This window comes from Acomys russatus, chromosome 1, assembly GCF_903995435.1.
Source record: "Acomys russatus chromosome 1, mAcoRus1.1, whole genome shotgun sequence".
In the NCBI taxonomy this organism is placed as follows: Eukaryota; Metazoa; Chordata; class Mammalia; order Rodentia; family Muridae; genus Acomys; species Acomys russatus.
Genome location: NC_067137.1, coordinates 86895179 through 86922571, shown reverse-complemented (window position 1 = coordinate 86922571; position 27393 = coordinate 86895179). Strand labels below are relative to the sequence as shown.

The following is a 27393-nucleotide window of genomic DNA, read 5'->3' as shown; positions in this document are numbered from 1 at the left end:
GGTCCTGAGTTCAATTCCCAGCAACCACATGTTGGCTCACAACCATCTATAATGTTATCTGATGCCCTCTTCTGCAGATAAAGCACTCATATGCAATAAATAAATCTTAAAAAAAAAAAAAAACAAAGAAGGAAAAGAAAACAAGGAAGAGGACAAAAAACAAACAAAACAAAACAAATACCCCGAAAAGAAAACAAGGAAGAGACATCTTAACACTATGGTCTCTCCTCATGGAAAACCTTTTCTCCATTTGGCCAGATCCCCTTTCAACATGTGGAAATTTGTGATAAGCAAAATCTAACCTGTTCTTTGTAGGTCCAGCCCTTGTGCTATGAAACTGACCGCCTAAGACGACCCTGATCTGTACCTCCCACCCTACCAGGAACCTGGCACTCTCCTCTAAATTCATCTGCTCTACAATCTACTTGACATGGCTGCCTTCCTTACAGTGTTTGTATAATTTACTTTCTTGTTAGGTTTTAGCCATGTAAGCAAAGTTTGGTTTTTTTTGTTGTTGTTGTTCTGTTTTGTTTTGGCTTTTCAAGACAGGGCTTCTCTGTGTAATAATAGCCCTTGCTGTTCTCAAACTCTCTTTATAGACCAGGCTGGCCTCAAACTCACAGAGTTCCTCCTGCTTCTGCCTCCTGAGTGCTGGGATTAAAGGCGCACCACCACGCCTGGCTAGCAAAGATTATTGTTGTAACAAATTTGTTGGAGTATAATTGTCAACATATCATCAAGTCAACTCTTTCAAAGTATACAATTCAGTGAAAGCCTGTCTGTATCTTGCATCATATAGGTTTCCACATCCGGAATCACCTGAAGATCTTTTTGTTTGTTTGTTTGTTTTTTGAGACAAGGTTTCTCTGTGCTGTCCTGGACTTGCTTTGTAGACCAGGCTGGCCTTGAACTCACAGTGATCCGCCTGCCTCTGCCTCTCGAGTACTGGGATTAAAGGTGTGCACCACCACTTAATTGAGCTGGGGCATGCACCAGGCATGAGATATGTTTTAAGTCCCCAAATAAACTTACCTTGCACCTATGTCTGTTTATGCTCTGCACACTGCAGGTAGGTATCTAAGGGCTCCTTGCTGTGATCATCCATTCCTCTTCCTACTGTCTTTGTCTCCCTTAGAATCCCTGTTTCCTAGGACAGTTAAATGTCTACTTAGGACTGTGTTCTCAACACCAGGCTTGCCCACACAGCCATTTCAAGACCAGCTTGGACTAGACAAAGATTGTACATTACACCACCAAGTTTGTGTACTCAATAGTCAGGGATAAAACGATTTTCATTCAGGAATCAGTAACTGAAAACAATTTGTGCCTTTATTATTATTTTTCTTTCATCCAGGACCTGATACACACTGAAAATGGTGGCAGGGTAGTGCAGTTTTTGCTTCCACAGCTGTAAGGTCTTTGAGGGGACCTGGTCAGGGCATTCCTGGGCTGCCACGTATTACACTTCATACCTCGGTGCATAAATATGACCTTAACTGGGTAAAGAGCCGCACAACTTTCCCATTTTGATTCTTTTCGCAGGTCTTAATTAAGGTTCTCTAAACTGGGGCACTTCCTAATCTGCACGGAGTACGACAAACAGAAGGTAGGTTTTACTTGACCTTCGTGAGGTTTTGTAAACATTCAAGCCCAGTAAGGGCGATCCTCTCGGACAAATGAAAGTAAGATTCTTGAGACTAAGGATACCCTTGCGAAGCCAGTCCCCTTAGTTTGTCCCCGTAATTGCCTCTTAACAGCCAAAAACAGATCCAGAGGGTCAGCGTGGGCATCCCGACCGCGCCCCCCTTGGTCAGCAGCAGCATGATTCCTACCATGGAGGGTCACGCCCCAGGGCGCAAGTGGAGCGTCTCAAGCATTAAACAAGACAATGTAAAAGCAGTCTAGCCAAGAAGAGACAGTGTTATTTTGGCAGCCCGTTTCTCCCCTGGAGCCTCCACCCAATCCCTCGGGCTGGGCGCCCAGAACTCAGACTGCGGCCGGCTCCAGGAGCTCAGCTCCCTCCACGTGTCCTGTCTTCCCAGCAGTCTCTCTGCCGCCAGGGGAGGAAAATCTCCTGACAACTCGCGGTCTGTGGACTACATCTCCCGGGAGGCACTGCGCCGCCTCTCGCAGCCACCACCCGATGCGCAGGCGTCCTGCGCTCTGTCAACAAGCAAGTCTGGCGAAGACTGTGTGCGGTTCCTGATGGGATTTGTAGTTTCTTCAGTCCTCTCCGACTTGCCCAGCAGACGCTCGAGGACTACAAGTCTCGTCTACCCCGGCGCGGAGAGGCCGGTCACGTGTCAGGGGGCCGACCGGGCGTGCGTGCCGCCGTTGATCCGGTGCTGCAGTGAGGTGGTTGTCGCCCGTGTTGTGTGTGTGTGAGTGTGTGTGAGTGAGTGAGTGAGGGTACGAGTGAGTGAGTGTGTGTGTGCGTGGGGGCACTCGGCTTGTTGTTGTCGGTGACTTCCCCCTTCCCTCCACCCCTCCCCTCCCCGGTCGCCGCTGCAGTGGCCGCTCCCTGGGCCGTAGGAAATGAGCGATAACGATGACATCGAGGTGGAGAGCGACGTGAGTCCCGGGGCTTCTTCCTTTCGGTTCGGGTTGTCAGGCGGGGACAGCGGCCAGGGCTCTCAGCGAGGCGACAGCGGGAGGGGGCCGGGTCGCCGCCGCCTCCGTCCCCTTCCCCCTGGGTCGGGACCGCCTGCGTCGGGCTCGCTCCCCTCCAGCCCTGTCGGAGAGGCCTCCTGGGACTGAAGGTGGGAGCAGACACGCGGCCTCTGGGACCCCCCACCTCCTCCCGTGGAGGAGGGTGTCGAGGCCTCCCTCTCCACTCTTCCCGGCTGGGGACCCTATTATCCGTCCGGATCCTGGGCAAGGAGACAAGCGCTCTGGTTCTGCTTCTTGGGTCCACGATTCCCCTCCTCTCGTGACCCGTTGGTACTGGGGATGAAGGAGCTGGGCGTACTCTGACGCCCAAGAGGGATCCGAGGAGAGCAGACAGCGCTCCGGACTCCCTCTGTCCAGTTCGGCTCACAGAAGGAGAGGCAGTGCCTGGGACCCCCGCTAGGTTGCGGTTCCCGCTGGAGAGAGTGGAGGGGAAAGAGGGAGGGAGGGTTGTCGGGCTAACTCCCCACCCGCTGCTTCCTCCGCCGCCGGCATTTTCTTTCTTATTATTGAATGCAAAGTGTAAAAATAACTTCTATATTTTCTATTTTTTTCTCTCTCTCTCTCTTATTCCAGGAAGAGCAACCGAGGTTTCAATCTGCGGTACGTCTCCTACTCTCCATTTCATTTTCATTTCCGTTCCATTTTGGTTCTTTTTGGAGTCAGAGAAAAAAAGAGATCATTCTGTTACTTTTACTATTCTTGTAAACTCCTCTTAACCGCTAAGGTGAGATGGAGTCAGCTGGGGTTGGAGGTTGGGGGCGTTTGCAAATCCCATGATTCTGGGTTCTCAGGTGGTAGAGTCTAGTGAGTAGTTAAGTTAGGTAGGTGAGTGACAGGAGCCCTGTCTGCCGACTGTGCTGCCGGCTGTTCTGTAGTGAAGGATGCAGCGAGGCATGTGAGAAAGGCAAGGGAATTCCGAAGTGAGTGGTAGTGTTATTTCAGAGCAAACTGGTCAGGTTTTATTGAGGAGCAAGAATGCTTTAAGCAATATCTGCATTAGTTGTGTGGAGCTGACGGCATATGGAGCAATGGCCTTTAGCCAAAGTCACGTGACTGCTGCAGACCCTTACAGTGGAGAAACGAGGTTTTCTCAACAGCAACAAAAATGGAAAAGCCGAGGAGCCAGAAGTTAAATCTTGAAAGTATTGCAGCTTGTCCTCTGACTTAACATTCAAGAAGAAAAAAAAAAGATGTTGAGAACTGGCATTGTAGGAGACAGCTTTGCTGAAGGGTGATGAGTGGCCCCATAGCATGCTATCGGCGAAATCTTAGGCTTTTGGTGTTCATGGTTTTTGTAGGTGTTTCTGTGGATTTGGGGGTTGGCACCATGATCTCTTTCTTTGAAGTCTGAGACTTAGTAAGTATAGATTAGGGAGGGAGTAAAGGAATAGACTCAGAATAAGTCCAAATCAGAGAAGAGAAACAAATGTAATAAATGATAGTTGGAAATGCAAGAAAGGTGTAGCATGAGAGCCAAAAATGCATTTGCCTGGGGGGACCAGGCAACCAGATAATGAAGGAGTCAAGGGTAGAGGGAGGGGGTGCGGACTGGGGCCCTGAGGAATGCACACCCCTTCTAAAAAGTCAGCAGCCACCTAGCCCTAGAGCTTGCTACAAAAGAGAAAGAGTGAGCTCAGTGTTGCCAGATCTTTCTGGGGTTTTTGTTTTTTTCAGGGCTGGGGTTAGACCCTTTACCACTGAGCCATACTCCATGGAACTTCCTACTTTACAAAGAATGTTAAAATGCTAAAAACAGATAATTATTTTTCTGGTCTGTTCATGGGCATTTAATTTTTTACTCTGCTGGGAGTTTAACCTGTGGCCTTAAGCATGCCAGGCAAACCCTCTGCTAGGACACTACAACCTCGGCCTACTTAACTGATTTTTTAAAAATTGCATTCATTTCTTTAATGTGTGTGTGGTCATGTATATATCATGGCTCACAAGTGAAAGTCAGAGGAAGGAGTCAGTTCTCCTTCTAACATGTGGGTCTGGGCATTGGACTTGGGGGTCCTCAGGTTTTGACCACTAAGCCATCTCTTTAGCTCCTAGTTATCTGATTTTTAAACGATATGTGGAACAGCTGTTTGGGAGTTTGTAAGAATTTGAAGGATGACATGAGGCATGGTTACCCGGGCCTGTGAACCCAGTTACTCAGGATGCAAAGGTAGGAAGATCAAACATTCAAGCCTGCTTCAGCAAATTACCAAGGCCCTGTCCCAGCATACAGAAAACAAAAAAACAAAAACAAAACCCCCCACAGAACCCAGGGTTGTGATCCAGTACGGAAGCCCAGTGCTTGCAAGGCTTTGGCAGTAGGGTTGCCCCGATTTTTAGGCCAACCTGGGCTACAGAATGAGTTCCAGCCCAGACTACAGCTTGTGGTTCTGGCTCAAACAAACAAGAACTCTTCTCTTTTGTCTCTTGCTTGCTGGGGAATATAGCTCAGTAGCTGTCGGGAGGCTCTGGGTTCAACCCTGTATGGAAAAAACAAGTATGCAGAATGCTACTTTGATAACTCCAGTGCAGGAATTCAATAGTCTCAGGGTAAAAACAGTTGTGTCTGTTCTTCGTTAGAGCGTCAACAACTGTACAGGTGGCCTGGACATTAAACGAGCCCACTGATCCAGTGTGCTTATCTCGGGGGGCTTGAAGATTGTGCTGAGAGATCCTCACTGAAGATAATGTTTTCTTTCTTTCTTTTTTTAGCTTTTTGAGACAGGGTCTCTCTGTGTAGCCTTGGATGTCCTAGACTCACTTTGCAGATCAGGATGGCCTCAAACTCACAGCGATCCGCCTGCCGAGTACTGGGATTAAAGGCGTGCGCCACCACGACCAGCTAATGTTTTATTTCTTAATGAAGTGTTAAACATACTTCTGAAAGTCAGATTTTTGTTTTGTCTTTCAGTTATCATCTCTCTTTTTTTGAGTAGTTCAGGCTGGCCTCAAACTCGCAGAAATCCACCTACCTCAGCTTTCCCAGTACTGTGATTTAATGTGTTCACCACCATATGTGGGTACTGTTATTCTTAATAATATGGATGTGGTGGTTTTCATTTGAGCCTGTTCTACCAAAACACGAACAACAACAAAAAAGCAACTTCCTTTCCCCTCCAAGTGTTCGGTTACAAGATGGGCAGGTTACAGGGCTTCATCGGTGTTAGAGGGAAGGATCAGAAAGGCTGGTTTTGAAGGATCATCCTAGAGTTAGAATTAGATTTGCTTCTCAGTGAAAGATGTTTTCTTATTTTATGATAAGCAGTTATTTTTAAAGTATCCACCTGGGTGATGTAAATTAATTTACTAAATGCTTCCATCCCCAAAAGGCTGGACTTTGTCTATTTGTTTTTACCTCTTTTTGTTAAGGTGCTTAGGATTTTTTTTCCCTTTCATTTAGGGACATAGACAATAAAATTTGTGTTGTTGGGAGCTGAACCTTTGTGTTAATTTGATGTACTTGTTGAGATTTATCTGGCACAAGTTTATCATGATAGACAAAAAAAGCAGGTATAGACACTTCATCGAATGACGATCACAGATGGAATGGAAGCATGGATTCTCCCTCCATCCCTGTGAATACATCTATTTGCTTATTGAAATTTAGTGTAAATAATACTTTTTTTGGAATGTGAAAAGCTGTTAGCTAAATATGTGGACTAAAATGAAAAGCTAAAATGTGGACTCTGAAAACTAGATGTTTATGACTGCAGAAAACTTTAAAAAAGTTACTTGGAGCCCAAGTGTGGCAGCTCACACCTGTAATCCCAGCGCTCTGGATACTGAGACAGGAGGATTGCCATTAGTTTGAGCTGAGCTACAGGGTGAGACCCTAACACATACACAAGCAAATTGTGTGAGTCCTAACATGAAAAGATGATCATATTTTATACAGTCTGTAGAGTATTTTAAGCCCCATAAAAGGTGCAAGCCATTCAGGTCAGTATTAGGAAGGAGGCTAACAGAAAGTGAAACTGATCTGACAACTGTCGTGCACCCGGAAGCAGCCTCTCCAGGGGACAGCAAGCTGTTAGAGGAAGTGGCCCTAAACACTAGTTACTAAATTTGATAATTGCAGAATCTCACTTGTGTTTTTTTCTTTTTTTTTTAAGGGAGTAAGTTGTATTTTAAAGATACGTTTCTGAGTTATGCACGACGTTCCTTTTGCTTTATTTCTGTTTGGGAAATTTCTCTAGGAAAGAGTGAAAGTGTAAGTGAAACGTCGGATTCTGAGCTGGTCAGTACCCTGAGGCCTGCCTCCAGGTATTGTCCTTCACGTCCATTGAACTCGCCATGGTGCAGTTACAACACTGGCTGGAGATTTAAAATAGATTTGTGCTATTCTGGACTATACTTTAGTATTTTTAACTTCTCAGCTCTTCGTTGGAGATTGAAGGGTATTTGGGAGGAAGGGAGTTTGACCACTTTGGAGGTTGGAGTTCAGGAAACTTAGTGTCTTACCTGGGATCAGCTTCATGTCAGAAATGCTGTAAGGCGCACATGCTTCATTCCTGCTCAGGGTTGGTTCCAATGACGTAAGCAGCAGGTTTTCTTCCTGGGTGAGCCTGTGGAAAGAAAAGGTGGTGTTAAGTTTTTAAGAGTTGTGTTATTGCTTTATCAAGAGGCTGATAGGATAAAAGAGTTGATGGAGGAGTCCTGTTTGATCTTTATTTGGGGGCAAGGAAAGGTTATGACGGGATTGCTATGTAGCCTACCCTCTGACCTGCAGTGATTCTCCCACGTCAGCCTCTCAAGTACGGGGCCTACAGGTGTGTCCTGTCAGGCTCCACTTCAGTGTCCTAACGAAGAAATCCTTCCTCTTATATGGCTAGTGGGATGACATGTCAGGGGTGTAGTGTTCCCAAGTTCTTTTAGGTACCAAAAGATGGGAGAAACATCAAAAGCAAGTGTCTATCAGCCATAGGCTTCAAACAGAAGAGGAGACTGGAGTTACTGTCTACCTGCTAGAGACTTTAGTGAGCTTATCTCAGTTGCCTGTCATTTCATGTTGCAATTTTTGAGATGATTTAAATGAGTACTTTTAGGTTGCTTAGAAATTGTTTTATGTATCTGATTTTTTATCAATCAGAAGTAATACACTGTAGGAAAATTTGGAACCTTTGTATTTTTCAGCATTCTTAGTGTTTGTGTAATCTTGTGTTGTGTAGCTTGATAATCCTGTCTTCCTTCTAAAGTGCAGCCTTTAAATTTCTGAAACTGAACATACTGAATATCCACTAAGAATGACTGAGATTCTCTCCTTGGTGAGGGTTTTCTACATTGGCATTAAGAAGACTCCCCCTATGTGTGGAACAGGTAGATGTCGGGCAGCTGGCAGGAAATGGTGTTCTGGAGAACCTTGCACATCCTTTACAGTAAGATGTTTCTTTCTCCATGCTAAGCCTTCCAGGAAATTAGGTTGGTGACTGGTGAGGTGCTGAGAGTAAAGGTGCAGTCTCTGTGCAATAAGCTCTCTTGAGAGAGCTCCTCAGTTCTGAGCGGGTCGCCTTAGCTTCTGTGTCCTCCTGCCAGTTTAGCGACTGAGCTTGCGTTCAACATTGAACTGCACTCAGATACACATGCTTGCTAGTGTGAGAGGTGGACAAATTATAGGTGAAGATTTTGCTTCTGTCTGCCAGCGTGGAAAAGTTTGGTGGAACTAAAACTGAGACTGAGTAAAAACCTTGGCATAGACATCAAAGCTGGAAGCTGTTTGGTGCTGTAGTTCCTGCTGAGCAGCTGTGGCCCACTCTCTGGTATCACAAGGCCCCTAGTACTTCTCTTAGTTTGGGCCATGCTGATGAAGAAGGGCTTGCTGACCAAAACTGCAATTCTTATGCTGAAGAGCAAGCAGTGTCCAGCCACTGCTCCTGAGGACATGTAGGGGAGTCATTTGGGAACCTGTGGTGTAGCCCGAGAAGACCTCTATGACCTATTAGACCGCAAGGGTACCGCCAGTGCCAGTGTTTGCATGACCAGACACTCCTTGGTGTAGGCGAGAGAGTGTGCACTCATCTGAGTTGCTTTGTTTGTTCCACTGCTGTTAATTGCTATGCCGCTTTAAAACGACAGTTCATGGGATGATCTCCAGCACCTTATAATGAGAATTTTCACCTCGGTTTTCTTTCTCAATTCTGAAAGCTTAGTCTGTAAGTAAGCTGTCAGTAAGAAACGATGGCTAACAAGGCAATATACTGGCCTGCCCACTGGCCCATCATGCAAGGCTAGGGGCTTTCAGCCTCATCTGTAGCTTAGAAATACTTTCCAGAGAGAACTCTCAGCCTTGTGTGAAGGTGTGTCAAGTTTTCCTATGCTTTGTAAGCACTAGAAATGTCACTTAATTCAGAGTTGCCTGAAATTAGGCATGTGAGTTCCGCATGTTTTTCACGTGTGCTTGCAAATGAGGCTTGGGGAAGGGAAAAACAAATACCTCCTTGTGGCTGTCTCTGTTTAGGCATTGCAGCTGAGGGGTAGGCATGGCAGGAGGGACTGGTCTAAGATTCCCCTGTTCTGCTGTTAAATTGGGTCTGGAACCACCACAGAAATTCCATCCACTGCTTGGAGAACAACAGTCCCCAGCCCAGGCTTTCTACCAGGCAGTGGCCTGCCGCCTCTCCTAGCTGAGCCAACTTCTAACTTGGCTGGCTCCCCAGATGAGAAGCTGAGATTTCTGCTCATGGTCTACAGCCAAGTTCACTACAGTCCTCCAACCAAAAGACTTGTTGTCCGTTTCAGTCCTTTCAGTGCTCAGCAAATGGGAGGGGGTGGTGCATCTTGTGGGGATGATTTTGGTGTTGGGTTAAACTTAGCTCCTTGTTTGCAGCACGGCCCACAGGAAACCAAGTCCAACTTAGTTCTAACTGCTTGGGATTTTCAGGGTTCTCCCAGGAAGAAAATAGACAATTAGGATTTTATTTGTATCGACAGGAGGGATTGTGGGTAACTGGGGTCACTGCTTCTGTGCACAGCTCTTAGGCTGGGAGGAAAGCCAGGAGTTGGGGTGATTTAGTAGACAGGAGTATCTTGGGCTGCTGCTGAAGACTAAAGCTGAACAATTGATTTGCAGGTAAACAGACCATCTTAGAAACCAAAGCAAACACCAGAGCATGTCACATGCTGCTCCTAGATGTCTTGCACTCCTCAGGTATTGGTTGTAGTAGCCAGTTTACCTGTGTGTTGGTGGGTTTAGTTCCTTCATGCTGTTTTACACTGCTATTAGAGGGCAGCCGTAGTTGCCCTCCTGTATACTACAGAGCTACCACTTCTAACTTCAATTACCTGGGTTGCCAAGGTTAATCTTCTTGGAGGTTCTCCATTGTATTTTTTATATAACTAGTCAAGAAAATATTTTGCTTTACAGTGAACTGAGGTTTAAGAAGGGATAATTTTACAAGTCCTCCCAGCTTCTCCATCTCCAGGACAGTGGCTGTGATGGGAGTTTGTATCAGTTAGCAGAACTGTAGGCAAGTTACCTGAGAGATCAGGAGCAAACCTCAGGCCACAGGGACTCCAGGCTCTTCCTCCAGAGTGAGTCACAGACTTAGAATTTGATAATAGAATTTCAAATCATTTTCTTCTCATGGCTCTTGTCTGATTTCTATCTGCCCATCTTTTCTAGTAGAAGGATTCATTGGAAGTGGCATTAAACCAAGTTTACACTTGTTGCTGCATTTTCAAAATTCCTGGCACTCTGGGCTTAATAGCCAGGTCACTTTGTAATGTATAGACAAGCTCTTTAGGCTGGCTTAGCACAGCCTGCTCTAGTCAGGGTAAAGTCTCAAGAGAGTGTCTCTATAATTCCTGAAGTTTAGGTGTGGTGAAGCTCTTGCTGAAGTAGGTCCTTGTTTTCTGTCTAGAGGGAGATGAAGCACCTTGGCAGTGCTCCCCAGCAACCCTTCCTGATTGGTTGGCAGCCCTGCTCCTCAACAGCTGACTGTTTATAATTCTAAGCAGGAAAGGTTAAAGGCTGGTTAGGGTATTTAGAAAACTGCCAAGTGGACCTGACCTCCTTCAAGTGCCTGGGGGAGTTTACGAAGAGCATGTAGGTGTCAGAAGGTCTACTACCCAAAACTGCCTTTCTGGCTCAGCCTGTGTGAGAGGAAATCCAAATGCAGTTGGCACATCTGTCAGCTCTGTCATAATGACCTCAGATGCAACTGTGTTTTCCAGAGGTTTGGGGCTCTCTTGTATGACTTGATGAGAGGCTATGCTAGTGACCTTTAGCAGGAGGGTGTCAGAGCAGAGCCTCTGGATGGTGGGTCTCATGTGGGCAGAAGCACCCCCCCTTCCCCAGATCTCATGGTATAAGGTAACTGTCTTACGAAGGTGCCCACTGGAGCTTTCTTAGTTACATTCCAACCACGGATTGGCAACTGCTCCATCATGTAGGCTGAGGACACTTACAGGAGAGTCATACTTTGTCCCTGTGAATAACCTTGATTTTACTTGTGCATGAGCTGGATCCATCTTGTTACTTTGGATGTTCCTGTTGCAAGCCTTGCTCACCCCCTTTCTCCTCCTTTAACAGAGCCTAATTCTGGAGACTCCTAACTGCCCACCTCACTCTACAAATCTTCCAGTCCACTTGCCAGGGACAGCGCTGACTGCATACACCTCCAGGCTTTTCCACATCCACCTGTGAAAGGAGTGGCGTTCCTAACATGCTCTTTCTTTTTCGTTCTCCTAGGCCGACAAACGGGCTCATCATAATGCACTGGAACGAAAACGAAGGGACCACATCAAAGACAGCTTTCACAGTTTGCGGGACTCAGTCCCATCACTCCAAGGAGAGAAGGTGAGTTTGTTGTTGGGCCTGGGCCCATCAGTAGCTTAGAACCCATTAGGATATCCCTTCTGTAAAGAAATACAGTCAGGTGGCATGTTCTTTGGAAGTTCCCCAATCTCAGCTGTTCTTGATTATCTTTAGAAAAAAACATTTCAAATGGAGCTGTTTATGAGATAGCCCTAGGAGATACATGGAATTGATCACATTTTCTTTGGTGGTGCTGGGCATTGAACCCAGGACCTTGTATATGCTAGGCAAATAAATTAGTCATTCACAACATTATTATAACTATATACTGTAGTATATAACTTGGTCTGTAATTAGGTTAGGATCACTAAAGATTCCTCAGGCCAGCAGCAACTCCCTAAATGGCTGTGGGAATTTCTCTCGTGCAGTTCAGCATCAGTGTTTAGTGTAAATGAACGCTTGCCGGCAGTCTGTGAACCTGCTGGGCCAGCAGTGATTTCCAGACCTGACAGCTAGCTATTCTTCCCAAGATGTATAAAGAGCCTTGTAAGCTGTAGAACGAGAGTTAAGAGAGATGAAGTAAAAAGTAATCACTCTCATCTTCCTAGCAGCTTTTAGAAACTCTTGTGTTCCCTGAAGAGGTAGGAGCCAGTGTTTCTAGCTTCAAAAAACAAAAGCTTTGAACAAAAGCCTATGAGTTAGGGTCACTCCTTGGAATACAGAAAGAACATTTGTTTGCATAATTAGTTCCACCCTTGGCAAAGTTAGCAGGCTGCTTTTTGTAGTCCTTCAATAGAACACTTTTTTTTTTTTTTTTTGAGGGTTATTGATACAATGTTGAGGGGAGAAGAACTCAATCATGGGATGCCTACTATATAGTGTGTAGGTCCTGTGGGTGATCCCCAACATTGAGAAAATGAAAACAACTTTTTTTTTTTTTTTTTTTTTTGAGACAAGGTCTCACATAGCCTAGGCAACTGGCTACATAGCTAAGGATATCCTTAAAATTTTCCCTAAGTGAACATCTCTCCAAGTGCTGGGATTACAGGTGTCCTCCACCACACTTACTCAGCTTGTTTGAAGAGTCTCACTGTAGAGCCAGACTGGCCTGAACTTTGAATTCAGCCCCTCCTGCCTGTTGGCTTTACAGGCATGGGCTACTACATCTAGCTTAAGAAGCACTATTTACTAAAAACAATCTTTACCCTAGGTATACTGTAAGTGGCTTTACTGCTTTAGTTATATGTTAAGTGTCCTGAATTTGTTTGGTTATCCAAGATCAAATTTTTCATGTTTATAGAAAGTTAGAAAGCTATGCTTTATATTTTCTATGATGTGGCCTTCTGTGTGGTTGAAGTGTGGAGTAAGTCTAAGCTTACTGGAAAACACGAATAGGCCATGTGAATACAGTATTACAAAACCAGAATCTGCTGTGGCTTAAGCCCACTTAGTATGTACTTGATTTAATGGCCTTGAACCAAGGTACTTTCCGGAATAACCACATTCCTGAGTGTAACACTGAGCACCACAGAAAATCTTTATGACTGAGAGACGCACTCTTTGTGCAAAAGATTTGTGTCTTATGCACGTCTGACCTGTTGACAGTGGGTGCTTATTCCGTATACCACAGTGTCATTTGACAGCATTTTGTGAGGTACATGGGCAAGAGCTGCCTTTACCTGAGTCTCACAAGTAATGAGAGATACTGAGGATGTGCTTCTCATAGGTGAGCTGTGAGCTCCCTGAGGTAAGCCTGAGAGTGTGCACTTGCAGCAAGCAGTCAGGTGATTCTGAGGACTTGTTAAGTTTGAAAACACTGGAAAGAGCAGATCACAAGCCACAGCTGTAGCTCTTCCTTATTTGGGGTCTCTTGCCTTGCTATTGCATTCTTCCTGCAGTCCTTACAGTTTCATCATGCTAAATCCTGTGGCCTCCTTTTTTTTAGAGAAGGTGAAAGTTTCAACTTAGTGTGATACGAATGGAATAAAGAGTTCTTCATTTGTGGCCCTTTCACTGACTTCATTCAGCAAATATCTGCTGAGGGTCTGTGTACCCCAGCCACTATTCTTAGCAAGAATAAGGAGGTCTTTTATTCCAACACGGAAATGGTAGAAATTTAGTAATCACTAAAAATATGAATATGCCTAGGCATGGTGCTGGTGAAGCTAATCACAACACGTGGAAGGTCAGGGGCAGGTGGATCTTTTTAGGTTTGAGCCGGTTTGAACTACATATCAAGTTCCTGGCTAGCCAGGGCTATCTGCGTGGGCTATGGAGGAAATGAAGGTGGAAAGAATGCTGGAACTTATTGGGACAGACAGATCTCATTGGCAAGATGGCCTTTGGCAGATTTTGTGGGAGTGAAAAAGTATCAGTCTGTATGTCTGTCTGACGCTGAGCTGGTGCTGAGCATTCCAGGCAGGAGAAAAGTGGGTGTAACAGCAGCCATGAGTCAGGACCTGAGGAGCGTTCAGGGGCAGTTGAGGAGACTTGAACAGGCCAGAGTGGCTAAGGAATGGGTGAGGGGATGATACCAGGCCCTGTGTTTTAACTTGCTGTGTTTACATGTTTGTTGAGATGGCATTTCTTCTATCTCTGGCTGTCCTGGAACTCACTGCATAGTTAAGGCTGACCTTGAAGTCATCACCTGCCTCCACCTCATCAGTACTAGGATTTGGCTTAGTCTTTTTTAATTTAGTCAAAGGAAGAGAATCCGATCTGTTAGGCCTAATCTGCCAGTTTGCGAGCCGCCATTCTTATTTCAGAGGCCTTCCTGTCCTGCTTGCACTTAACTTTGGCTGCACCCAGCCTCTTCCCATACAAAAGAGGGCTGTTCACTGTTCTTCTGTCTGCCTGCAGTTCCACAGGTGCACCGAGTCTTAACTTCCGGAACCCTTTGGCCTCTCAGACTGACTTCTCACTAAATGTTGCAATTTTCTTCTTAAAATGTGGTATTGGAACCAAAGGAAATTGACTCATTCTTGATTTGAATTGCAATGGTTAAGGTTGTGACATGTAAGTGGTCATGAAATGAGTGTTGCGTGTGAGTTTGGAGAGCTTAGCTCAGATTGTGGAAGAAAAGCCTTTGATGCCAACATCCTTGTGTTCAGGTGACTCTGGGATTATGTGACATGTGTCCAAGCCTTTCTAAACATTTTTGCTTATTTCTTAGTTTTGGTTTCTTGAGATAAAGTTTCATTCTGTGCCTCTCAAACTGCCTTGAATTCATAGTGATCTTTCTGCTTCAGGCTTCCAGATGTTGAGACTTCAACTGAAGCCTCTTGTCATTTTTGTTAATGTATGTGTGTATGGATTTTCGAGTGTTCTTTGTTTTTTGGAGGGGGTGATACAGGGTCTCACTATGTAGTCCTTGCTGTCATGAAACTCACTATATAAACCAGGCTGGCTTCAAACTCAAGAGAGATCTGCCTGCCTGTCTCCTAAGTGTTGGGACTAAAGGTGTATGTCTTTAAAACAAAGTAATGAGTTTCGTCATGGGCATTATACACATATATAACATTTTACTTTGTTCCTATTTATTTTTGAGACAGGGTTTCACACACTGAGACACAGTGTATCCTGGATGTCCTGGAACTCACTATATATACTAGTCTGGCCTTGAACTCACTGAGCTCCTCCTACCTCTGCTTTTTTTTTTTTTTTTTAAACATATATAAAGAAAAATTAACATTGATTTGGATCCTAACCAAGGTACTTGGGGAGAGAAAATGGCCTTTTTAAAATTTATTGTGGAATTTTTGCTGAATATAGTATGATCAGAACTCAGAATTCTGCTTCAGCCCCTCAATTATTGAGGCAACAGGCCTATGCTACTGTGTCTCAGAGGGTAAACGTTTCACTCATCCATTTGTTTGTTTGTTAGTTGTTTTGAGGCAGGGTCTTATAATGTAGCTGAGGCTTGCAACCCCTAAGGTAGTCTTGGTTGATACAGAATTTATAGGGGTCTTCTGCCTCAGCTTCCGGGGTGTGGGAATGACATGAGTGTGTCACCATGTCTGGCAAGAAAGAAAAGTTTAAATGTAAGACACAAATTCAATTTATTCCTTGTTTCTTGTATTTGTATGATAAAATAAACATCATAAAGAGTGCCTATATTCCTAACTGTTGTAATCTTGAAGGAGGATAACTGAGTTCAGGGTGCTACTCTTTCAGGGACCTGGGTTCAATTCTCATCATCCATATTGGTGGGTCACAACATCCTACAACTACAGTGTCAGGGGGATCTCTCTCTCTCACACACACACACACACACACACACACACACACACACACACACACGACTGAATGATTTTCTTTTTAAATAAATAAATAAGGAAAGAAAAAGCCAGTAATCTGGGAGCGGTATTGAATACCTGTAATCCCAGTACTTAGGAAGTGAAGGCAGTAGGACCAGAAGTTCAGGGTCATTGTCAGCTCCATGGTGAGTTAGGCCAGCCTCAAGTGCAGCCTGTTGTTGCCCTTGCTGTTGTCAAGGATGAGGTAGGTGCCTGCTTAAGGTCATGACCCAGGGTGTACCAGAACAAGGAATAGATCTGAGACTGCTGAGTTCCATCTTCCGGCAGTCTGAGGGTGTTTTAATGAAATCAAGCCTGGTACAGTGGCACAGGGGTACATCATTCCCAGGCAGAGGCAGGAAGGTTGCCTGAGGTCTGAAGTCTGCCTAGAGTACCAAACAGAATCTCCACTACTCATGCTAGCAATCTTGGTTAGATGCAAAAGGGCTCACAAAAAGAAAAAAAAAAAAAAGCATGTAAGTAAAGAGGGTGACATGTTGAGAGGAAGAGGGGTTCAGTGGAAGGAGTGGGGAGCGTAATGTGGAAAATACGCTCAAAGTTCATTATATGTATGTGTGAGATTGTGAAAGAATAAAGCAACAAATAAAGTCAGTCCTGCTTAAGTACTTAAATCTTGTCATCTGTTGGGAGCTCTCTTGAGGTAGAGTTGTTATCTCAGCAGCGTGTCGTAAAGGAGTTGCTATGAAAATACTCCTAAAGGGGTTTACTCAGGTTACACCAAAGTGCAGAGCTGAATTTACACCTCTCTGCATGGCCCCAGAAAGTGGATGGATCATTCCTGTCTGTGATGATTTATTTAGATTTGTCATCCGTCCCTGGGTTGGGGAGTGCACCTTCATATTCTGTTGTTTTAACTGGGTTTTTTTTTGGGTGGTGGTGGGGGGGTTGTTTTGTTTTCTCTTATAGTTTTTCAATTGAAGGTGGAGCTAACTAGGAAAAATGGAAAGATAGTACTTTTCTTGAATAGAAGTTGCTTTAATCATCTTTAGATGGATTCTAGGGCCTGTTTCTCAATGGTTCCTGGACGCTGAGTTCAATGATGATTTGTTAGTTGGGGGCAAGACCTTGGAGACAACCCATTGCCTTTATGTGAGAGTAAACTTCCTCCTCTAGCCCATGAATTGACTCTAGTACCAGTTCAGAATGTTTATAGCTGGGCATTTCTGCTTATCATGGTTGACAGTTGGAATAGAAGGTTGCTTTCCCCATTGCCATTTGCAGCGGGGTAGCAATCACAGGAATTTTTCACATCTTATAGTTGTTTCTTAAATGCCTGCTTATGTCTGTAGTTTTCTCTCAGGCATTTGTGCTGTGGATTTCTTCCTGATAGAAATGCGTGGGAAGAGTTCGACCGTACATACGGCATTTGAACGCAGGATTTTGCTAGGCATGGTGCTACATGCCTGTAATCAAAGTGATTGGGGTGAAAGCAAGAGAATCAGGAGATCCAGGTCACCGTGGCTACATGTGAGTGTGAGGTCACACGGCTACATGAGAACCTGTCTCAACAAGCAAACCAGAACCTTGATCTTCTAATCAGCTCTTAGCTCAGAATTTCTTGACTTTGATGTGAGAGTACAGGGATCCCGCACATGACAGGTTCTCCACCTGTGGTTGTGGCAAGAGGCAAGAAAACAGTGGCTTACACAGCCCCGAGAATAACAGCGCCGACTCTCTTGTGTGTACCAGTGCAATTGAGACCCTGTGAGTGTTATAGAAGTGTAGAGACCAGCTAGGTAGCCTCTACTCTTGAGGTCTTTGCCCTCATGCAGGAAAAGAGGCTAACATCTAACAACATTTAAAAGACAGAGCTAATCTCTGTTTCACTTGAGATAAAGTCTGGTTTCCTTAATGAGGCAGGTGTGTTTTAAGACATAGCTTTGTTAAGGCAAAGAATATAATGGTTCTTGGCATATATTCAAATCCCAATGTCATTTTACTAGTATTTGTGTTTGCCTGATGTTTTGAATGTTGCCTGTGCGGTGCCATCATTAGGACACACACACCCACCCACACACACCCACCCACACAGACACACACACACACACCCAAGGCAGGGAACCTGTCTCTCAGGCTTAATGGAGGAGCTCTGTGTCCGTGCTGCTTATAGTGTCTGGGAAATGCCTCTTTCTTGTGGATGGTGTTGGCGGGTTGTCTTTGAAATGGAATATAAACCATAGCCCTGTCCATTTTACCTCATTCATTACTCATTAGCCAAACTCCAATTTGGGCAAGTATCAGCTTCTGTGTACACTGTTTCTGTGTCTTACCTACAAGGTCTTCTCATGGACCAGGCTGGTAAGGACTCAGCATTGCTTGCTGCTTTTCTCGTAAGAACCCTCCTATCATGAGAGACTGTGTCTCCTTCCTCTTGTTTGTCTAAAACGCCATTGTCAACCTCTCTCAGGCTCTCAAGGTCACTCTGGCCTCAGGACCCAGATAATGTCTGACCCTAGAGCTGTGTCCCAGCATTTCCCCTGCCTGCATTCTGGTACTGCCAGTCACCACCTCCTGTCCTCTCTCTCAAATGCTTCTTAAGTCACGCCTTGTTCCTGATTCCATGGCTCCATAGGCTCTCCTCTTTCTTAGTACTTACCAGACCTAACTCTGCTTACCTTGCAAAATCAGATGGGAGCCATCTCCCTAGACTTAATTCTGTGACCAAAGGTGATACTTCTGGAGGAGCATCCCAAAGTCCTTACAGAGCCCAGGGTGGGGCTTTCCCTTCAGAGCGCCAGGAGAGGTACTTGCATTCTTTGTTTCTTCAGATTATTAAGTATTTTTAAAAATATATATATATATATATTTTTTTTTCCCTATATTTGTAGTCACTGCAATTTGGACTGAACACCTTCAAGTATTCATTAACCATATGGCTAGTGTGGGATTGTACTGGATTATGTAGTAAACTTTATACTCCCTGTGTCACCCTCCAGTTAATTGTGACTAAAAATGGTTGCCACCTTAAAGTGATATCAGACTTGTCTTCTTTTTCTCCCACCAAAAGCTATTTTAATTTTCAACCCAGAGGCTGCAGATGCAGCTCTGTTGGGGGGGGGGGGGGGGCTTGCCTAGCATGCCTGAAGCCCTGGGTTCCATCCCAGCATTTTGTAACCAGCTGTGGTGGGAGGTAGAGTTAAAGGTCAATGACTTGGTGGACTTGTGCCTATCCTAGTCTGCACGAGAACTCCCCCGCCCCGCCCCAGTGCATAGGACTGATACAGTCTACGAAGCAAGGGCAGCTATTGCACTGTCTGTCTCTGGGCACACTGGCCACGGGTAAAGTGTGACTCGCTAGTTGTGTTTACAGATCTCATCTTCCTCCAAATGACATATCATTCATATTTAGTCATTGGGATGCTTCTGTTGGCCAACTGGGGTGTTGTACACCTCTTACATTTATAACTAGAGTGATGAGCAGCAGGAAGTGTGTAGCCATTCTGTATTCAGAATCCCTCTCAGGAGTTGGATGAAGGGTATTAGCCACTGGCTTTGCTGTGTGTTGCCAAGATACTTCCACGAGGACTGTTTCCATCTCATTCGCTTTGTAAACTTTGGCGTCTTTCCATGGAGTTTGACTGTCTCAATTTCACCATCACTGGGCCTTAGGGCCTAACTAACTTTGTAGGCAAAAAACTAGTAATTGGCTTTAAATTTTTTGTTTGGTAAATACTTTTCCACATGTTATTCCCTAGATCCATTTCCTCTTCAAGGAACTATGTGTTGCGCCTACTCTGTTTGGACAGAGTTTGATGGGGAAGCGCCACACCTCCTACCAGGGTCCCAGCATCACAATTGAGCCCATAAGGTTTTAAAATAAGTTTTGACCCTTAAGCCAAGGTCTTGTAGGCTCTGTCATTGCTGTTCTGCCTAACGGTCACCAGGCCTGCCAAGGGCCTGCAAACACGAAGCCTTTAAGGAACTTCAGCCTCTCATCTCTTGCTGCGACTGATGGGTTCCATTTCGGAGTGAATTAGTTTAAAGGAGATCTACATTTGTTGTACAGATTTGCTAATTTTCATTTCCAGAAAGTGGCTTATTCAACAGAAATGTTCATCAGATTTGCCTGCTTCCTCCCCCACCACTTAGGTTCTTCACGACAGGGTCTTTGTAAAATGGTCTGGCCTTGAACTCACCATTCTCCTTCCTCAGCCTCCCAAACACTGGCATTAGAGCAGATGTAATGGCCCACCATACCTAGCGAGCATCTGGCTGGAGAACAGGGACTAGTGGAGCTGCTGGCTTTAGGTCCTCAGGGAAGGGCAGAGATGCTCCTCATGTTAGTGAGCTGAGGCTACTGTGGTCTCTCTACCTTGTCTCTCATGCCCTGTTATCTAAACCAGTTTGGCTTTCTATATAAAAACACTAAGTGTGGTAAGACTGAGAACTAAATCTGGAGCTTTTGCTTTCTCTTGTGTCGGGGGTGGCTGGTGGGGTCAGAAGAGGACAGCTTTTAGGAGTCAGTTCTCTTCTTCCGCTGAGTTCTACCCACCTGCCATCTCACTGGCTCTGTGACTTAATAACCCTGGCATGGCTGTGTTGATGAGCCTCAGGTATCATACAAATCTGTGAGAGTCTAATTAGGTTCTTTCAAAGGTTTTGAGTCCTTTTTTGAAATATGAAACTTTTGCCAGACACATGGGTAGGTTGCCCCTGTTTTCTGTTTTCAGAAAAAGGGTTGTACCGCAGGAAACGACATCCCTTTCCTTCAGGCCACCTGTTGCCAGACCTGGAAAGCTCCTCATTGTACCTTGTGGGTTTTCCTCCTTTTCTAGGTTTCCAGGAGGCAGTGAAGCCATAAGCACTGTGGCTCCGGCCCTCCTCCTCTGCTAGGAGCCTCTTTAGGTCTCATCTGTGGAAAGCAGTGTTTTTTGATGCCACTATTATTATAAGCCAGCTATTTGCTTGTTTGATTTTGTTTCTCACTTCTTACATTTTAACAAAAAAGACCAGTCTTCTGCCATTGCTTTTCAGCCTGGGCCTAGGCCTGTGCATGGAGCTGCTTGCTCATCATCCACCTTGACTCTACTTTAAGGAAACCATCTTCACTGGGGTTTTCCTTGCCATCTCTGCAGGCAGATCAGTGATTCTCCCCAGGTCCTGTTCCTCATCTTTGGTTTTTCTTGCCATGATAACTCTGTCTCTGCAGTTCTGTTCCTAAAACATAAGTATATCTGACACTTGGTTTCAATTTCTGACTATTCCCTACAAGTTCACCAGCACTGAGCAGGTTACAAGCTGTTTGTGCATCAGGTTCCTCACACGAAGGTTGTGTGGGGTGCCTGGCCCCCAGTATTCCATGTGAGCTGTTTCTGTTGCACTGGTTATTCTTACTCCTGTGTTTAAGCATGGGCTTTCAACAAGAACTACCAAGGCTGCCCAGCACCTGCCTGCAGCTGGCTCTCTATGCCGCTGTGTGTATATAGCATAGCTGCCTCTTTAGTTCAGCCACAATCTGTCCTGGCCCACAGCACTGTCCAACCTTTTCAGAAGAGCCTAGCCTACTCAGAAGGCAGAACTAGTGCTTTCTAAATATTAAAAACTAAATAGGGCAAAAAATCATCGGGGTCCTTACTAAGACAGTGGTCGATCTGTGCGCACGTTGACTTACCAGGCTCTGTGTAGTCACAGGACTCACGTGAACATTCAGTTGACTGTGCTGACCCTGCTTCTTTTCAGAAAACAGAAACCGAAAGCCTAGACCCATTCCATAGTCTATGCCATAAATCCCAGGACCTTTATGTTTATTGTTCAAGTACTCTGAACTCATAAAGGCTGGGAGGGTTGTGGCTGCTCATGTAGTCTTGTGGTTTAAAAAGACGAAAGGCATTGATTGCAGATGAACCTTGCATTTTCTGACTTTAACTTTCTGTTTTTCTCCCCTGGAGCGGATGTACGTTTAATATTTTGTAGCATCCTATATCTTGTGTTTTTTAACTTTTTAGACTTTTTGAGTGTCCTAGAGAGACCAAAATAAAGTGAACTGGACCATTTTTCTAGGTTTGTTGATTGGCCAGGGGCAGCCTGCCCACGTGACCAAGGGCACGTCTGCTTGTAGTAGGAGTTAGAGGAAGGGCTATGTTGTGTTTAGCATTAGGAATGCCTTGAACACTGGATTTAAAACAGGCCAGCCAGGTGGTTGCAGTGGTGTACGCCTTTGATCCCAGCATTCAGGATGCAGGTGGATCTCAGAGTTGGAGGCCAGCCTGCTCTACAGAGTGAGTTCCAGGACGGCCAGGGCTACACAGTAAGACCCTATCTCCTTTTTTAAAAGTTAGAAGCAAACAAAACCAGGCCAGTGTTCTTTGGGGACCTCTCGTTCCCAAAGCACTGTTTTGAGCCTTTATAATTCGCCCTCACTGAAAAGTGTTCTGAAATGCTGTCGCCTGGAGCCCCGTGTTCGCTTCTCTGGCCTGTGCTGACCACTCGCTTTTTACCTCCTGGTTCTGCTTTCCAGGTTTCGGTTGTAAGTATCTGAAAGAGAAACTGGGGGTGCACAGACCTGTTGCTTTGCTGCTCAGCGGGAGTCGGCACTGGCCACATGCAGGCACTCTCAGTTTCAGATTCTACCTTTCTCCTCTTGTCCTAGATGGACGCATGCCTTAAGAACTAAGACTACCTTCTGGGAACTGTTTGAAAAACAGCTTTAAAACAGGCAAATTTAAAAAGAGAATGTACACACTTATTTTTAATCCCAGCACTTAGAAGACCACAGTTTCAAAGCAGATCCAGACTCAGTGAACAAGACTGAGGTGTATCTATGTGCAAGGACTTAGAGAGGGTGGAGGGTTTCGAGTTGGTGAGGAGCAGCCGTGGGCAGGAATGTCTAGGTACAAATAGGTACTATAACTGTCTGTTGCATCCCCACCCTGTTGCCTGTCATTCTCCACCAAGCAGCTTCTGTCAAAGGGGCAAGGTAGTTTAATTGGTCCTTACTAGTGATGTGCTCCCCCCACCCATTGTGCCAGCGATGCCCTCAGAAGTCTCTTTGAAGAGTGAGAGCCTCTGAGGTGTCTGTCCACTGCTGGGTCACCTCATTCCTCTTACACAGGGTGACTACTCGGCTAAAGGCACACACCCAACTTAACCCCCACCTCATGCCCTGTGCTACTCAGTTAGGTCACTGTTTCATAGTGTGCAGCACTAAAGCCAGTGTCTACCACATAGTAGGTTGTCACTCTAGCGAGAAGCTGCATCTTCAGTGACATTTGTAATCTCCTAGTCTTTACACTTGTCAGCACTGTCTGTGGCGTGTCTGCATATAGACATACTTATCTTCTCAACTGGACAATAAGCTTATGGGCAAAGAAGCTGTGGCCAATACATTTTGTTTCCCCACAGTGACTACCTTGCACATAACTCTTACCGGATAAAAATGGTTGATTGAACATGAATGCTTTCCTCTTGAGCAGATCACCGTGCAGTACTATAAAAGGAAAGCCTGGAAACTCTAGTGTTCTCAAGGACTGGTAAAAGTTCAGGCCTTGCACACCTCACCTTGCCTACCCTAAGGTCTGTAATTGGTCATTAGGATTTTTTAAAAATATAGGAGTAAACTGAGATTTGCTAGCTTGCTAGCTTGAGTACTGGTGTGTTTGCTGCCTTCCCCTCACTGTTTTCTGGTGGTTCGGAGCACTGGGGTATAATGCAGAATTGTCAAGCACTGCCCTTTGAGTACAAAGCCTTTGTAATGAACACCAGACTTCAGGGCTACTATGCTGCCCTGCCCAGAGCTTACACCTGACCAATTTACATGTTGGATCTGTGGCCTGGCTTTAAGACTGGCCATATAGGCAGCCTGGTGGGAATCTTCCAAACAAGTTTGATTCTAGGGGCTCAGTAAACAGTAACCTGCTACCCATTTTGTTTACTTACTTATTAACTTGTTCCCCATGATGAGCCAGGCCCAGATTGCCTACTATAATTGTAGAGGTGTGGCTGTTTCCTGGGATGGCTCAACTACATGTTTTTCCTGTCTTGAATTTAAGTACCTACAGCTTTCATGATTGTCTCTTCAGACAATGGTGATGCAGCAGGACCATTGTATAGTTAAGCTCATTTCCCAGTAGTGTGAGGGTTTGGTGAAGTCCTAAGACCTTGATGGGGGAAAATGTACCCACTTTGATGCCAAGCCAGGTCTACCCCAGCCCATGCTCTTGTCATTCTGAACCCACTGCCTGTGGCCAGGCCCTAACAGAGTGTATGTGGCCTGAGCTTTCATTGTGTTTTGGCGTCTTCAGATGTAGTTAAGCTGTGTCTAGCATGCACAAAGCCTGTAGCACCACATAAAAGTAGAATAGTTATCCCAGCACTCAGGAAGTAAATGTAGAAGTGGCATACTCAGCTACAAGTGAGCTCAAGGCCAGCCTGTCTCAGGCACAGGCAAGCTGAAGACTTTAAAGCAAGCTAGAGAGCCAGAGGGTTGAGAGTGTTGCCTCTGGCTGTAATCCCAACAGCTGGGAGGCCTGCCTGGCCTTCAAACCATGGGGGAAAGATCCAGAGAGGCTGAGAGAAGTACAAGTTCAGGAGTCAGACGGACTCTTAAGCCTAGGCCATGCATGATCTAGCTAGTGGTTTTAAATAAACCAGCATGGCCCTGAGTCCTGGGTTCCTGATAGAGCTCTTAAGACTGTGTAGGCAAGTTCTGTGAATCACTTGGCCGTTGGGATAAAGGCCATAACTCGCCATTACTTTTCCTCGGCTTTTTCCATCTTGCCCATTCTCCTGTTTCCAGCCTTTCTTTCCCTCATGCTGTTGCCAAAGAAAGACATGGTTCTCCTGCTATGCAGACTTGGTCTTTTATTTTGTCACCTTTTTCCCCCTCATATTGCAACAGGCATCCCGGGCCCAAATCCTAGACAAAGCAACAGAGTATATCCAGTATATGCGAAGGAAAAACCATACGCACCAGCAAGACATTGATGACCTCAAGCGGCAGAATGCTCTTCTAGAGCAACAAGGTGAGCAACCAAGCTCTTGGGGCGACTAGCCCTGCTGTGCCCGGCCAGGCTGGGGCTTTCACACCTGGGCCTTCGGTCAGAGCCAGAGGACCATGCTTCAGATGCGTCCTCAGCCCTGCTCCACGGGCCATTGAAGTTGAGTGTTAGAGCCATCCTGAGGAAGGACCAGGCCCTCCAGTGAGGAGATGGAGGAGCTAGGGAATTGAACATCCAAAGGCTTGTATCTTTTCTGGCCTGATCTCTCCCTTCCTTGGGGCTCAGGTGCTCTGCCTGCAGTAAGGGTCACACCTTGTATCAGGTAGCTGAACAGACCTTTTGAGATCTCTGGAGTAGAATGTGCCATGTAAGTACCAGAGTCTCCAGGAGTTCAGGGACAGTGAGCCCTCCCTATTATCGATAGTAGTCCAATCAGGGCAGCCTATGGGCCAGGCCCCTGCTGTTCTTCAATGCTCACACCCGCCTTTTCCTATAACCACAGGGGAAAGCGAGAGCTGATCAAGTTCTTTGTTCCTGGGGAATTCACTTCTCTTCCTCCCTCATGGAAGATGCAAGTAAAAGGAAATGCAAGTACCCACCTGGGTTAGAACATCTCACATAAAATAAATAACATGAAGGGTTGATCCTCCAGGCTCAAGCTGAGCTGAACCAAGGGATGGGCAGTGGGTGGCGGCAGCGGGTTGGATAATGGGCCAAGCAGCCTGCATGTAGGGGTGTCTGTTGAAAGGCCCAGGTATTTTGTGTGTATTGGTGACTTGCTTCCAAGTGTCCAGCTTGTCATTCCAAGTAGACTTTGTTTATGAGAGCCAAGCCAAAAGCTTTCTTTGACCCAATATATTTTGTCATCCTTTCCTGCTATCATTGGGCCCTCACACCTTCATGGAGCCTAGCATTGCCAGGCTAGCTTTCTTCTATGTCGTTGCGTTGCTCAATCCAACAGGGAACTCTTGCTCTGGTCTCTATGCTGGGTCCATGGCAGGACGGTGTCTCATCACAAGCCTTCTCTTCAGGGTGGTGTGGCAGTTGTTGGAAAAGGGGGAATGGAAATGTGCAGGTGGAACAGCCACCAGAAGGGAATGACTTCTGAGCCACCCTGTGCCTTGGGGGCCAGCAAGCAAACCCTTAGGAAGAACAGGCTGGACCCTGAATCTGACACTTGGTCGCTTCGGATCTCCAGAAGGTGGTAACATGCTCCCTTGGTTGCCTTTTAGTCCGTGCACTGGAGAAGGCAAGGTCAAGTGCCCAACTGCAGACCAACTACCCCTCCTCAGACAACAGCCTCTACACCAACGCCAAGGGCGGCACCATCTCTGCCTTCGATGGGGGTTCAGACTCCAGCTCAGAATCCGAGCCTGAAGAGCCCCAGAACAGGAAGAAACTCCGGATGGAGGCCAGCTAAGCCATGCGGGGCAGGCAGGCCAGCAATAAAAACTGTCGTCTCCACCGTCTCATCCTCCTTTCAGTTCATCGTTAGAACCCTTGAAACCATTGAAAAGACTCTTTATTTTCCTTTTCTTTTTATTAATTGTTATTTTTGCATAGAAGCTCTTGGACAACAGCTCTCATCCCCTTCTCTGTGTCCACTATTTTTAAATGTATTCCCTTCAGGGGTTCCTGTCCCCACCAGAAATTTTAAACCAAAACACCCTAACTTGGCAGCTCTTTCTGTGGAGGACAGACGGCCAGCCAGACCTCTGAGTACATGGTGTCCTGCCCACCCCACCAGCTCCTCCAGCCCTCAGAGCATGTGCCTGGAGAATGCCTGCCCTGCTAGGCTCTCCTCCCAGTCCCCTGTCACCTGTGTTTGGTGGACTTTGTGAATCTCTGAACTGCTGTGCTTTGACAAGATGACCTGATTGGAGTAATCAGAAGTGACCCCCTCTCCTTTGTAAGGATTATTTTCTTGGAAAAGCTATCGCTCCTGTTGAAAGACCATATTCTTGAAGAAGTTTGTGGTATAAAAGGAAAGCGGGGACAGATTTTCAGGATCCTTGGCATGTTTCACTCTTCAGTTGTTTAAGCCTGCAGAGCCAGCCTTACAGAAGGCCACGTGACACTGGTATGTATAGGAGATGGCAGCAGTGAACCGACCTCCCAGGAGTGGTCGGGGTGGCTATTTGTGGGTGGGGCAGGGGGGGAGTTTTAGGTGGGGTAGAGGTTTTGTATTAAGGGCCAGTGATGATGTTTTGATATTTATTTCCTGCTACTGAAATTTGAATCTGAATGAAATGCCCCTATTTCTGATGATGTCGATATTGTAAAGCGACAGATTCATAAAGTAATGATCAAATCTTCATTTCTTTCTGTGTGTATTTCTAAAAAATAGAGCCAACTATTTTTATGTAAATACCAAGAGCGACTTACCTGGTACTAAACCCACAGCCCAGTACATCCTCCCCGCCCTCCTTCTCTTCCTCCTGTCCCAGAACTTGTCGCCATTGTGTGATCCAGCCCTGGCTCTGGCTGTGGTCAACAGATCCCAGTGAAGGGTTTCCTGCCTTTAGGCTTCATTTCTTTGTCTTTTTCCTACTCTGTTGCCAGCGTTTGCTGATTTCTAGTGTATACTCTGTAGTCTCAGTCGGTGTTTGATTCCATTCCATGGAAATAAAAAGTATGTTGTACATACTGCCCGAGAATTGTCTTGCAAGTTGAGGCTTCCACCTTTACTATAAGAATATAAATAAAAACTTATTTTATCCTT

The 27393-nt window shown here is 45.7% G+C and overlaps 1 protein-coding gene across 3 annotated transcripts; it reads left to right on the top strand.

Moving 5' to 3' along the window:
- Positions 1-2286: 2286 nt before the first annotated feature.
- On the top strand, positions 2287-27393 carry Max (MYC associated factor X). 3 transcript variants are annotated; one of them, XR_007830799.1, is made up of 6 exons: positions 2287-2571; positions 3244-3270; positions 11354-11461; positions 24572-24695; positions 25174-25258; positions 25904-26050. XR_007830799.1 is itself a non-coding variant. In XM_051147933.1 (5 exons), the coding sequence occupies exons 1-5, from the start codon at positions 2536-2538 to the stop codon at positions 26089-26091; spliced, it is 483 nt and encodes a 160-aa protein (XP_051003890.1). In that variant the 5' UTR covers positions 2298-2535; the 3' UTR covers positions 26092-27393. The 3 variants fall into 3 exon arrangements, 2 of the variants coding, with proteins under 2 accessions (XP_051003890.1, XP_051003899.1); XM_051147933.1 differs by lacking the exon at positions 25174-25258 and having other exon boundaries at positions 2298-2571; positions 25904-27393; XM_051147942.1 differs by lacking the exons at positions 3244-3270; positions 25174-25258 and having other exon boundaries at positions 2299-2571; positions 25904-27393.

Coding starts and splice junctions, on each gene's coding strand:
- Max (XM_051147933.1), top strand. CDS start 2,536: ATGAGCGATAACGATGACATCGAGGTGGAGAGCGAC. Junction 11,462..24,571: donor CATCACTCCAAGGAGAGAAG/GTGAGTTTGTTG, acceptor ATATTGCAACAG/GCATCCCGGGCCCAAATCCT. Junction 24,696..25,903: donor TGCTCTTCTAGAGCAACAAG/GTGAGCAACCAA, acceptor GTTGCCTTTTAG/TCCGTGCACTGGAGAAGGCA.